Below are 12923 nucleotides of genomic sequence, written 5' to 3' on the forward strand. Positions count from 1 at the left end.
ATCAGCCCTGACTGTCTCAACTCTCTTTGGATCCAGTCTGGACTCAAACTCCACTTCACTTCTATGCTAATTTGCTCTGGCCTCCCCTCAAATCCTGCAGCTCCATCAGACAGACAGTAAAAAACAGCAGTAATAACTCACTCCTTGGTTGATTGGTTGCTGGTGGTGGTTCAAGGGAGCGCTGGGAGCCGGAGACGGAGTGGGAGGATGAGTGCAGCTCCTCCACCGAGGACTCGGGACTGTCTGACACCGGCGCCAAGGAGATCTGAGTGTCCAGGTCCAGGAAGGGGGAAAAGGAGAGCCTGGTCGGGTCAATGTCCTGGAGCTGGTTGATGATGTCGCTGATGGACTCCTTCATGCTGTCGAGCTCCTTCACATTCTGCCCCTTAGTGGCCTGAAGCCCCGAGGTGCTCATAGTCACACAACCTGAGCAAAGCAGGAAGAGGTCCAGACCAGAAACCAGTTAAAAACACCAGAGCAGGGCAATAAAACCTCCTCCATTCTGCTCCAAATGTCAGAGAAGTAAATCAGTACACGTCTTCCCACAGTGTCTCATGTTTACTTTTTTCATAAATAGAGTAAAATAGTCATTTTTTTCAAGCATCAGGTGGCACTTGTGGAAAAAGAGGTCACCTCAGAATAAATCCTGACAGAATATGTAAGGTCATTAAAAAAGCTTTGAAAACCCAAAACATTTAACATGTGAAGCCCTTTGTAAGTGCTTTTTATTAACAAAGGTGGGGTTTAAAAATTGGCAAATATGAATCCTTAAAACCAAAAGAGGAAGAGGAAAGGGAGGAGGAAAGGGCCTTTTTTGGGGAGGGAATAAGGGAAATCAGTGTTGACATGTCTGTATGTGTCTGTACAATAATCAGCACCGACAGGAAGTCAAAGTTTATCTTCCTCTGCAAGGTACCGCTGCCTGTGCAGGTTTAAACTATTGTCATTTAACTTTTTAGTTTTGTTGAGATAATGGTTAGTTTTGATTTCTTTTAGGAATAACAAGAAGTAAGACCGATGAACAGCTCCAAATAAGAACACATTGGCACACACTAAGATGCTGCAACATTTGATCATGTAGCCGGGACACTGAGGTCATGTCCTCTGTGCTTTTTTCTAAGAATTTGTAGGTTTCTACAACCTAGGGAGAGTTCACATCCAAAAACTAAAAACATATTCACGGTGGGTGGTACAGGCTCATTCCAGTGTGTTTAGACTCAATATACGTACATTTGACTAAAGTATTTGAAGAAGTAAGGTTAAAAATGAACATGAGTGTCTGTAAAATACTTAAGTTTGGGTAATATAAGAACGTTTTGTTCGAAATTTTGGGAAATACGCTTCTTCGCTTTCTTTCTAAAAGATAAATGAGAAGAATGGCTGGTGTATTTCCCTAAATGTTGAACTATTTCTTTAACAAAATGGATTTTTGGGGGTGCCAGTAGCTCAGTCCATAGGGAGTTGGATTGGGAACCGGAGGGTCACTGGTTCAAGTCCCCGTATGGACCAGAAAGTACGGAGTGTGGATTGGTGGCTGGAGAGATGCCACTTCACCTCCTGGGCAATGCCAGGTGCTCTTGAGCAAGGCACCATACCCTCCCAACCGCTCTGGACGCTGGTTCGGCTGGCAGCCCACTCACTCTGACATCTCTCCATTAGTGCTTGCACAGATCCTGAGCATGTGTGTGAGTGTGGTTCAAAACTGTGTGTAATAACTAGCAAAGTGTGGACACAGAGTGTAAATTGTACTTTCCCCATTGGGGATCAATAAACAGATACAAATTAAAATGATCAAACTGCTAAATGAATCAGGGTTAACTAAAAAGCTATGTTTATATATTTATATCTTTCCTGCTTTAAAGCTGCTTGTTACGTTTTGATGCAGCAGACACATTTCGGTTGATCCTATTGAGGTTCGACACCCAGCTCTTTCAGGTAAACCTTCTCCAAAAGAATTTAATTCCTGAGACTCACAACTTCAGTATTTCTAAAATCTTGGAACACCTGAACACTGCTGGAACAACATAGAGCAGATGGGATGATCACAAGGCAGGATCATGTCACTAAATACAGTGAAAGTTAATGCATAGGAAAAATACTTTCATGATTTCTCACATTTTTGTTGTCATAATGTACATCTCAGTACAATTTAAATGCAGGACTTTTACTTTAATACTTCACTTTTGCTGCTTTACTTCAGTAAATACTTCTTTTAGCACTGTTGGTTACTTTTTTAGTCACTTCTTACCAGTGGTGGAAAATAACTGAGTAGGCCTACATTTACTCAAGTAGGCCACTGTACAATTTTGAGGTACCTGTACCTTGAGTATTTACTGTATACTTCTACTCCACTCCATCTCAGAGGAAAATATTGTATTTTACTGCACTACATTTAGTTACTTTGAAATTTTAATTATGAATACAATCAATTCCTAAATGATGATGTTATATCAGCCTGAAACCTACCCAAGCTGCAAGTGATGAACACGTGCATCAATAATTATAATCCAATAATACACATTTTCTGTATAATGTATTATTTTGGTACTTAAGGTATGTTGATGCTAATCATTTTGTATTTTACTGTAAAATATGTAATATTTGATGTAATACTTTGAATGCCGGGCTTTTGCATGTAAAAGAGTATTTCTACATTGTGGTATTGCTACTTTTACTAAAGTACAGGTTCGGAATACTTATTGTATCATTGCTTCTTACTATGTAAAACGCGTAAAATAAATACCTACAGTTAGACAATTTGGACAAAGCGTCTGACAAATGAATGTAAAATAACCCCAATCCCGCGCCTTTGTTGGTCTGCCGTTGTTTGAACTGCATAGTGAATTTCAGAGGTTTTCATTAACATCTGCCGATTGAATTGGGAGCCTTTTCTTCGGGAGGTTTTTGGCGCACATCCAACTGTGGCGCAGAATGAGCACGCTAAATCTGCGGCGGGGATCTTTCTCCAGACAATTGGGGGCTTTTACCATGTATAGAGCGCACATTACTCGTTGGGCTTTGGGTCGGAGGGTTATCAGAGTTGGCGTGGATGTAAAAACGCGCGTGGGGACAATGCGCATGCACCCCCCTCTGGAAAATGACTTTTCTCCCGCAGCTGAACAGTAATTTCTTTTTTATGAATCCTCTTTCACAAAGCAAGAAAAGTCTGGTCTTGTGTGGTTTAGTATAGGAGCGTCAGGAAATGCCAAATTTGGTGATGAATAAATCCAACGCGCCCGCATGAATCTGCGCGTAAATGATACAAAAGTCTTTCTCAAATAGCAGCGCTGAAACCTTATATTGTGTGGCCATTCAGCGCCAATTACAGCAGTTAACAGTCAGACCTCAGACACAATTGAGACACATAGCTCCATGAAATGCCTGTCTAAGCGCTTCATTCAATTAGAAACATCCCGCGTACAAATGGACTTACTTTAGTCGGAGGTTGCAGAGTATTTGGTGAGTTTAATCTTCTCGCAGTTTAAAAAAAAAAAAAAAAAAAAAAAAAACTCTCCGTCTTTCTCTGCCTTTCTTCCCTCCCCCTCCGTTTGCTTTTTGTCTTTCAGGATCCTGCACTTCTGAATCAAATTTCAGGACGGACAAAATACTAGGATTTTCCTCCGCCCACAAGTTTCTTTTTTTCTTTCCTGGGTACCATGTCCAACACCATATGGAGCAAATAAAGACTGGAGGAGGAGGTGGAGGCACTTTCTCTCAGTTTACCTCCAAATTCAACATTAACAATCACATCCATCACAAACACGAGTTTAACTAAACAGGACAGTAAACATTTACACTCCAACTAAACCTCGGCCCTTCTCTAATATTCTTACACAAGTGTGTACTACTAAGTAATTACTTTCCTGCACTGTGTTTAAGACCTGTATTTATTACTATTAGGTCATTATAATGGACTACAAGATGGTCACGTGGACTTTTGTTTTTAATCTACTGTAAAATACATCAACGTGTCTTCCCTTTGTTTTCTTTAGCATTGATTTGGTATTATAAATCAATGGATCGATAATTTAAGTATAGGCCTATACATTACTACGACCAACATTGTGTTAAAACAGTGTATATTGACTGTGATGTACTTTGTTATAAAGTTATAAAGCATACATGTCAAACAATTAGCTGGGTCCGCACTCTTAAATGTGAATGTGAAGAAAATACTATTTGATTAGGTCATTGTAGGCCACTTTATTATTTACCATTTAATGCATTATAGTGTAAAAAAACTCATTAATTGAAGAAGTCTGTTCATAGCATTTTCTTTGGTAAGACTATATATTCATATATCTTTCATAAACTCTTATATTCTCTTATTATTATTATTATTATTATTATTATACTACTCTTATATTATAGCTCTAAAACTTGTCTGTGGTTTATTATTAAACATATATAATCTTAAAAAGCTTTAGGATGTCTGTCAAAGATAGCAGGCAAAAAAAAAATCTGATAAATGCTATAGTTTAATATGATAGCATTAATACCTGACTATAGTTTCTGATTTGATGAAACAAACTGGCAGAGTTTGTGGACCAGGTTCAGGCAGTCTTGTGGAATTTGTATTCTTTCATCATTTGAAACAGTGACAGCGTGACACAGAAATGTGATTTTCATTCTGCTGCATCACTTTACCTCTCTGCAAATATTCACAGCTGTGCACTGTGCATCCTTACCGTCAAAATTGAAAATCAACAATTTTGTTGAGGTTTTTTGAATCAATATTTGTCCCTTTTTTGACATTTTCAACACTACGTAACACTAACTTATTGACTTTAGTTTTACAGTTATTTTTGGAATTTATGGTCAATAAACCTGTTTTTTAGGAAATTATACCTAATGTTTGAGTTAGAAAAGCAGAAATTAGGGATTATTTAGACTAAATTAAAAGGAATGTATGTTGATGGATAATCAGACTGGAATATGTCAACTTTTACTCAATACTATTTCAAGACCACTTCAATTTTTTTCTTCTTCCAATTCTATAAAATTTAATAAGACACCCCAAAATTATCTATCAAAATCACCCCAAAGAGCGTTGTGTGGACTCAGTCATGTTATTTGGGGTAATTACAAGTAGGTAGTTAAAAAGAACATGGATATAGGAAAACGGGTCAATTTGAACCAAGGACAACATGAGGGTTAAACACCTTCCTCCTCTTCTTCATCATTTTGAGAGAAGTACATCTAATATAAAATCAAATATTTCAAAGAACTGAAACAGACGGTATAGAATGTACTGAAAGTAAAGCCAATGTGATTTATTGTTGTATTTATTATCGGGGTGATTCCATTGCATAAAATGCATATCTAAAATATACAGAGACAACAGCAGTTGATTAGCATATAATCAATAAATAAAAATTAATGACTATAAACATCATATTTCAAGTTTTGTCTTGGGAATATATACACAAACACTGGGCAGCAGTTCATTGCCCTGTGGAATGAGTCTCGGGGAAACAGGGTTTTGGTGACAAATGACCAGCAGCATGTTTGAAATACCGATCTGCTGTCCTTTAAAGTTATCAGGGAGGAGAGAGGAGGGAGAGCAGGTCCGCCATAAAGGTTAGCTAGTTCCAACTGGATTCTGCTTTTAGCCAAAGCATAAAGTAAACAAACAATGAGCTGGGAAAGTCACATAAAGTAGTTAAAGTGAGGGAGGGGGTGGGTTAGTCCTCCGACAGCAGCCTGTGGAAGTGATCCTTCCTCTTCTTCAGCACCTCCCGAAAATCCTCCTGAAAAAACACAACAGGAGATATTTGACTGAATGATGGAACCGGGGGAGGAAAGACAGCAGATGCTGGAGGAGATAACCAGCCGTTTTATTCACAACTGACTGGAAGAGCTAGAGGCTGGACTGACACCACTAAACAAATAAAAGTGGTTCACACCTCAAACAATAGTCCTCACACATTGCTAAAACAAATCAACATTTAACACTCCTAAATATTAATGGACAAATTCTTTAACACTGCAAATACTTTTACTTTTGATACCCTAGTACAATTCAGGGATCCAACCTTCTCTGACTATGACTACCCGTCTGATGCCAGTGCTGTCCTTCCAAATCTTTAAATATGGAGGGCTGCAACTAACAGATATCCATTATCCAAAACTCAATACTAACTGGATACTCAAACTGCTTAATAAGGTCAGTATCACTGACACTGATTCAACGTACTGGATCCGTGCATCCCTGCATATTTTAGCTTGTAGACAATCATTACTTAAAGCTATAGTGCATAGTTTCTGCCGCCCCCATGAGGAATTCTAAGTAATGACAACATAACTGTCGGTGAGTACACGGGATATAGCCTTTGTGACTGCTTCTCTTTTCTTAAAAAAGAAGATATGAGATATTTGTGTGGAGCGGATTGTCTTAAACTTTGTAGCAACTCATTTGGCAACAGCTTGAACAAAAAAAGACGTTCATTAAAGTAAAAAAAGTTACACACTAAAGCTTTAAATCCCCCATTTAAAAGATCTGAAACTGTATGAAAAAAAAGACACATAAGCAGAAATCTAAAATCCAACCCCTACATGTAATAATCAGAGAAGCTGATAAATGACGTACCGCCGCAGACATTTTCTCCATGTAAGGGACGAGCTTCTGGAGCTCTCTGTCCTCCGGCTCCCCGGACCAGCTTTTGATGGGAATCGTGTTCATCAGCTGCAAAAACACCACAAAACCTAAATGAACGGTCTTCTATTAAAAAGTCTATTTGTTTTCACTGTAGTTGCAATTCCAAGATGATACTATCACCGGAGAACCAACATTGATGATTCACTTACAAGTCTGACAAAAAACAAAACCTCAATAACATTTCTGATATTAATAAAAAGACATGTCTGGGGATATTCTGTTTCTTATCGCCAGCAAAAACTATATATATATATATATATTTGCGTCTCATTTTTAATTATGCTCTGTCCATTAAAAGCAATGACAATGGCACAGTATTAGATTTTGAACTGGCATCTAAAATCAAAGTGCTTACATGGTACGGGTATGTGTGGGGTGCGTTGTCCAGGACGACCGTCTTGGCGAGATCCCTCCCGAGAATGCTGAGATCTTTGATGTAGTGGCCGAGGACGCAGGCACAGTCGTCCTGATACAGACGATGTCTACAAGAGAAGTTATCCACATGTAAAAAACAATTACACCCATTTCTGTGAACCAAGTGTATCACAATGTTATGTGTATGGCTATTTGTATGTGATGTCTGTATCACGTCTATGTGGAGGAGTGCATCTCTCCCTCTCAGATTACACAATATGCATCTACGCTCAGTGACGGCTCTTCTCTGTAACTTTACTGTCAGCGAACACGTCACCTTCGTAAACCTGCATTAACTAAACTGCCTGAGCGCCGACAGTGAACCAAAAACAGTAAAGTTGTGGGCCGGACAGTTAAACAATGATTACATGTCATTTAACAGATGCTTTTATCCAAAGCGACATACAATTGCTATATATCTGAGGTTGCATGCCTCTGGAGCAACTAAGGGTTAAGTGTCTTGCTCAAGGACTACAATACATTATGAAATACAGTCGCTTTAAAATGAGTACTGCGGTTTGAGGAATGTTTTATTATACTGGCCACAATGTACACGGAAATACATTTCTTTCAGTGTGGGGATGTTACACACCAAAATGTCTTTTCTGAATTTCATGTAGAATTTGGCTTCTGAAATCTTTTTTTTTTTTTTTTTAAATCAATCTGACTCTTATGTTGATTTTTTTGTTGATTACCTGTTCATCTTAACATCTCTTCTTTTACGTCAAATTAACCACCTGAAGCCAAAAGGAAAACTAATCTATTGTCCTCACTAAATGGCACAGACACATCTGCACTCATTGTTATTCACCGTGGGTAACAGTCAGCTAATAAATCCCTCTCACTGTTAAACAAGAACATCAAAGAGTAACTGACTAATGGTATGACCACAAACAGAATACATAACGTTTCAGAGCGCCGTCCAGAGGTCAGTGTGCTGGTCACAAACGCGTCAGCGGCGGGCTAACACTCGCCGCCTGAGTCTGATAAACCTGACAGAGTGCACGTCTCTGCGGTCAAGCAAAGAGTTTCTGAAACACAAGTGGAGGCAGATCTTCGGAACAGAGACATACCGAAACAGCTTTCTCTGAGGGTCCAGGATGTCCAGTATCTTCTCAGCATATTCCTTCTTAGCACATGTGTAAACAAACAGCTGGAACAGAACACAAACAGCAGCTGGAACCGATGGCAAGAAACCAAAACTCAAACTACATTTTCATTTATTTTCATTTACAAAAAAAAAAAAATAAGATAAGGTGGAATTAAATTGGTTCAGAATAATTAAATTACCAATAAAAAGGGGTTAGGTATGATAAAAGTATCTGTGTGCAAAGGTGTCGTGGAAACTGAAGCAGATCAGTTCATCAGCTCAAGTTTTGCAAAATAAAACATTACCCGAATTCCCTAAAAACCAACCAACTGTAGATAGCACTTGCCTTGAGCCAGTTGTGTCGATAACACGACCAGACAATTTTTAATTTTACATCAGATTAACACATACCTCATAGACTTTTGCCATTGACTGCAGAAACTCTTTGACATGTGGTCGTAGGATCATGTACACCTGTTGATAGCAGGGGAGCAGAGAGGATGTCAGAATAAATTAAGTTTAGACATATTCAGTTACTATTTAATTATCTAAAAAGGTCAAATTGTTCACTAAATCTGAATTTAGAACATGCAGCAAATCACTGCTTGCCCCAGTGTGTTATTGTAAGTTCTGGTATTTCTCCACATTAAGACTAGATTCCCTCCCATCTCTTGCTTCCTGTCATCACTCACTGAAAAGGACAAACACACTGAAGTGATTTGTCCATCATCCTGTCTAGTGCAATAACCTTATATGTAAGTAATGCCATATCTTGTTTATTTCTCTTGATTTTTGTATTTCACAACTCAAATTTAGTTGTTTTATATTTTTGTTTGTGATTCTTATATTTTACTATTTAAATGCTGCTATTTTATATTTTTGTCTGTTACTTATACTTTCAGCTGAGAGCTGCTTAACCGGGTTTCGTTGTTGTGAAACAATGACAATAAAAGATTATATTCTATTCCATCTGCTCAGTGTGCTTCAGATTCACCAACCTTGTACTGATGGTCCTGGAAAGCTGTGTGGAAGGTGTGTTCGGCTTCCTCGATCACATTCAGAGAGCTGAACATCAAGGTCTCCTCCTGGAAGGACACAGATCAATGTGACTTTGGGTACGTCCCATAGCACGTAAATTGCATCCCTGAGTCCTCCAACTGCCTCCCATCCCTTTAGAGGGATGAGATGTCCTTTCCTCTGATACGAAGCATCACATAAATGTTGGAGATTAGAGATCAACCGGTGTAAAAACACCACCTACTGACCAATGTTCTGAGTCACAGCAGCTGTTGTGAGGTGTGTGACATATTACATTTAGACTCCTGAGGCGCAGCACAATTTATTTGCAATCGGGACAGCAGTGTTGTTCCCGACACCACCAGCTTAGTTGTATCTTAGTGTGACAAAATAATCTTTAAGTCCACTACAATACTTTTTTGGAAGAAAAACTAACCACCTAACCCTTAATGAAAAAGATAAAACCATCATCCAATCTGTAATGTATATTAAAAAAGGAAACAACATATAATATTGATGCAACTACCTCTGTTCCTTTTTGATTAACACACATCTATTGAAATTAGGTAATATATGTACATCCTAAGCCCAAAGTCCACAGAGGTAGTGTTATAATGTCCAAGAAAACATGAACCTTAACTTTAAACAAACAAATGTGGCAGCAATAAATACTATGTTTCTCTCTCAACCAAAACGTATCTTCCAAAAGTAAATATGTCATATTTGAAAACGCTAAAGACACATTGGCAGTAAATCAGGAAAGGGCTTGTCTGGCGACGGTTTGACTGGCAGCTGGGCTGCTAGCTGACAAGACGTCCACACATTTCCAAAAATGTTGGAGGAGGTTTCCAATAATTAGGCATTTTTTTGGGATCCATCAGCCTCATAATTGAAATCTAAATGGATACTTTCTTGTATGAAAAAATGTCGAAATTTAATAAAGTGACATAACAGCAGTCACACAAGTCAGCTTCCAAAGTATCCTTGATAAAACAGGCAGAGCATGAACAGTTCTGGTTATTTTTAACTGTACTTGGCTAGATATTGACTTTGAATTGGAGCAGTACTTGGGCTGTGACTGATGTTTCTCAAGAACACAAGTACAGTAAAAAAAAAATTGTTTGGCAAAGAGTCCAAGACTCTGGAGGGACCTGCTCGATCACAGCAGGTTGCTGTTGGCTTATTTGAGATCTCTCCATCTTCGCTCCACATTTACATCGCTGCAGTCTTGTTTATTGTGTCTTAATAAATGTATGATCTTTGTAATACATACCAGCATCTCAACACCTACATCATACAACTTCATTCTACCGACCCAAGGATGCCACTCACAGTAAATATCCATATCTTTGTTTTATGAAGTGGAGCTCATAAAAAGAAGTGGATCTTGAGTTCCGATTAATTTATCGAAGTTAAAGATCCATGTTATATTGTCATGCATCGGACTTGTTGTGCCCATGCGTGAAAGCAGATCGCTCCCGAGAATTAAACTCACCAGGTCGACCACCAGGGTGGCCTCTGGGGTGCTCCTGGTCTTGGGGGGAATATCTCTGAGTTGGGGTCGAGAAAGCTGAGATCGTGACTGTATGTTCTTGATAAACGTGGAGCTGAAGAAGAAAAGAATGTTCTTAGATATAGAAAGAATCCCTAAAAACAGGAGAGTTATGTACATAAGGACATGAAAGAGGGACGATCAATAAGCTCTGGCACTGTAGAATCAATTCAAAAAAGCAACACTCAAGTAAGAATACCGTTATTCTTATACTTTAAGCACTAGTCTCTCTTAACTTCTAGGATGTGAAAAAGCATGAAAGAATATCTGGTGATGTTGTTGATGTCTAAAAAGGGCTTAATACTTACGGACTGAAGATGTCATCATGCTCTTCTCCAGCCAGAAGGTCAATGGAGCCAAAACCAAACATACCTTGTTCAGGGCTCATCAACACGTTGCTTCCAGTACCTGCACACTTCACATCTGGACAGAATAAACAACAAAAAGGTACAAACTATAAGCAAAACAAGTCTGTTAATCTCCAAGCAGCCAGGGAAATGCAATACATCCAGCAAATGGTTGACATATTTAATAAACTATAAGTATAAATGGTCTTAAGGATGGAAAGCTACAAAGTACTTGTTTCCTGTCTGTTCTCAATGTTATTTGAGGCTCTATTATTTACATCAAAGTGTAATATTATCAAAGGAATGAGAACAAAAAGCTGCACCTGAACACAACATGGATGCCATTGGAACCGCTCACATAATGCACAAACCAAAACAGTGAGACTTGTTTACTAAAGCTGTTTACAGTGTCAACGGTTTCTGGCTTTTTCAGAAGGGAATAGCAATGACTCATACTGGATCCGAATTATAATACACCAAATCCTCCACCAATACAATAAATACCAACTGTCTGCTCACCACATTAAATGGCTGCTGAGCAGTTCAATGGGCTCACAATGTTGCTTTCTATTTGATACACTTTGAGTGGGAATTTACCACAAGCCACCAGTAAGACATTGGAACAGTTATGTTGTGGTTGGTAAGTGAGCTTACTCCACCAGTCACTTTTGTCATAAGAAAACAATCCTGATACTGGATATCTCCCGAAGTTAATGGTAAAATAGTGAATGTGACTAGTACATTTGTTCTCTCCCACAACACCAAATTAAATCAAATATCTGGAGGGCTTGTTGACAACTTTATGATGTCTTTCATACATATCAGTAGAGTTTGTTTAAGGTACTACAAGTCCTACATAGAACAGGGATTGCAGTAATAGTATCTGTACTCACTCTCTTTGGTGGGTGTGAGAAAACGCACCATGGGCGAGTAGATGTTTCTGGCTGTTGTATTGCGAGGAGACCCTGGGTCGATCTCTGACAGTATGCGCTCATGGCGCATGATGGGCCTGATCGGAGTCTTGAATGCCAAATCTAGACCACAAGAAGATGATCATTCAGACAACACAAAAACAAGAGCAGGGGACAGCGTAAGGAAATTTGTATTTAGGAAAAACAAAATGACAAAACGACGAAATATACCAGTTTCTCTGTCATCAACAGCGATGGCTCTCTTCCTTGGCCGGCAGCGAGGCAGTGGTCTCCTCGTCATTGTGGGAATTTCGTCGTCCGAATGGTGGGAGTCATTATCCAAGGTCTCTTCACCCTACATAGTAAAGAGTAAAAAAGGCATTGATGAAAACTGGAAAGTATGGTTGCCCTAAGGAGGTCTTTTATCAAGCACAGCAAAGCCAAGTGACGCCATTCTGATTCACTACAGTTGTGGGAATAACGAGGGTGACCATTATCGTTCAGGTAATTCTGCATAAAAACACATTGACAATTGCAACATTATTATCTAAAATAGATCCAAATATCTGTGAAACTGAAGTGGAAAACATACACCTAAAATACTATAATAATCTAAGAAGCAGGCATACTACAATTACTACTATGCTACCTCAATAAGTGTCTTAGTTGCATTGGCTTTGTGAAACACTGTGCATAAAGCCTGAGCAGGTCTGTTTGAAACATGAATACTACGTGATTGTGCCATTGTTTAAATGCAGAAAGACACAAAAAGACAAAAGGTTTACCTATGACAAATCAGAACCGTTTCAGAGTAAAAATGTCTGCTGTAAAGAAAAGCTGTGTTACGGTTTTCCTTAACAGCAAACCGCGTTGCAAACGCGACGGACAAGTTTCCTCAGACTAAACTCCAAAGACAAATCAGAGAGGTAATGTA

The 12923-nt window shown here is 38.8% G+C and overlaps 2 protein-coding genes across 2 annotated transcripts in view; both read right to left on the reverse strand.

Moving 5' to 3' along the window:
• The window catches only part of LOC116695024 (uncharacterized), a 7709-nt gene extending 4119 nt beyond the window's left edge, over positions 1–3590 (reverse strand). The window contains exons 1-2 of the mRNA XM_032525063.1: positions 3434–3590; positions 142–426 (exon numbers count right to left, since the gene is read on the reverse strand). Of these exons, the coding sequence (XP_032380954.1) occupies positions 142–415 (274 nt within the window). The 5' untranslated portion in view covers positions 416–426; positions 3434–3590. The remainder of the gene's footprint in view (positions 1–141; positions 427–3433) is intronic.
• Positions 3591–5272: 1682 nt separating this feature from the next.
• Positions 5273–12923, reverse strand: part of ctdspl3 (CTD (carboxy-terminal domain, RNA polymerase II, polypeptide A) small phosphatase like 3) — an 8696-nt gene continuing 1045 nt past the window's right edge. The window contains exons 2-11 of the mRNA XM_032525064.1: positions 12221–12344; positions 11972–12112; positions 11040–11154; positions 10675–10786; positions 9161–9247; positions 8574–8636; positions 8146–8225; positions 7014–7140; positions 6590–6685; positions 5273–5750 (exon numbers count right to left, since the gene is read on the reverse strand). Of these exons, the coding sequence (XP_032380955.1) occupies positions 5685–5750; positions 6590–6685; positions 7014–7140; positions 8146–8225; positions 8574–8636; positions 9161–9247; positions 10675–10786; positions 11040–11154; positions 11972–12112; positions 12221–12344 (1011 nt within the window). The 3' untranslated portion in view covers positions 5273–5684. The remainder of the gene's footprint in view (positions 5751–6589; positions 6686–7013; positions 7141–8145; positions 8226–8573; positions 8637–9160; positions 9248–10674; positions 10787–11039; positions 11155–11971; positions 12113–12220; positions 12345–12923) is intronic.

Source organism: Etheostoma spectabile, chromosome 9 (assembly GCF_008692095.1).
Source record: "Etheostoma spectabile isolate EspeVRDwgs_2016 chromosome 9, UIUC_Espe_1.0, whole genome shotgun sequence".
NCBI lineage: Eukaryota > Metazoa > Chordata > Actinopteri > Perciformes > Percidae > Etheostoma > Etheostoma spectabile.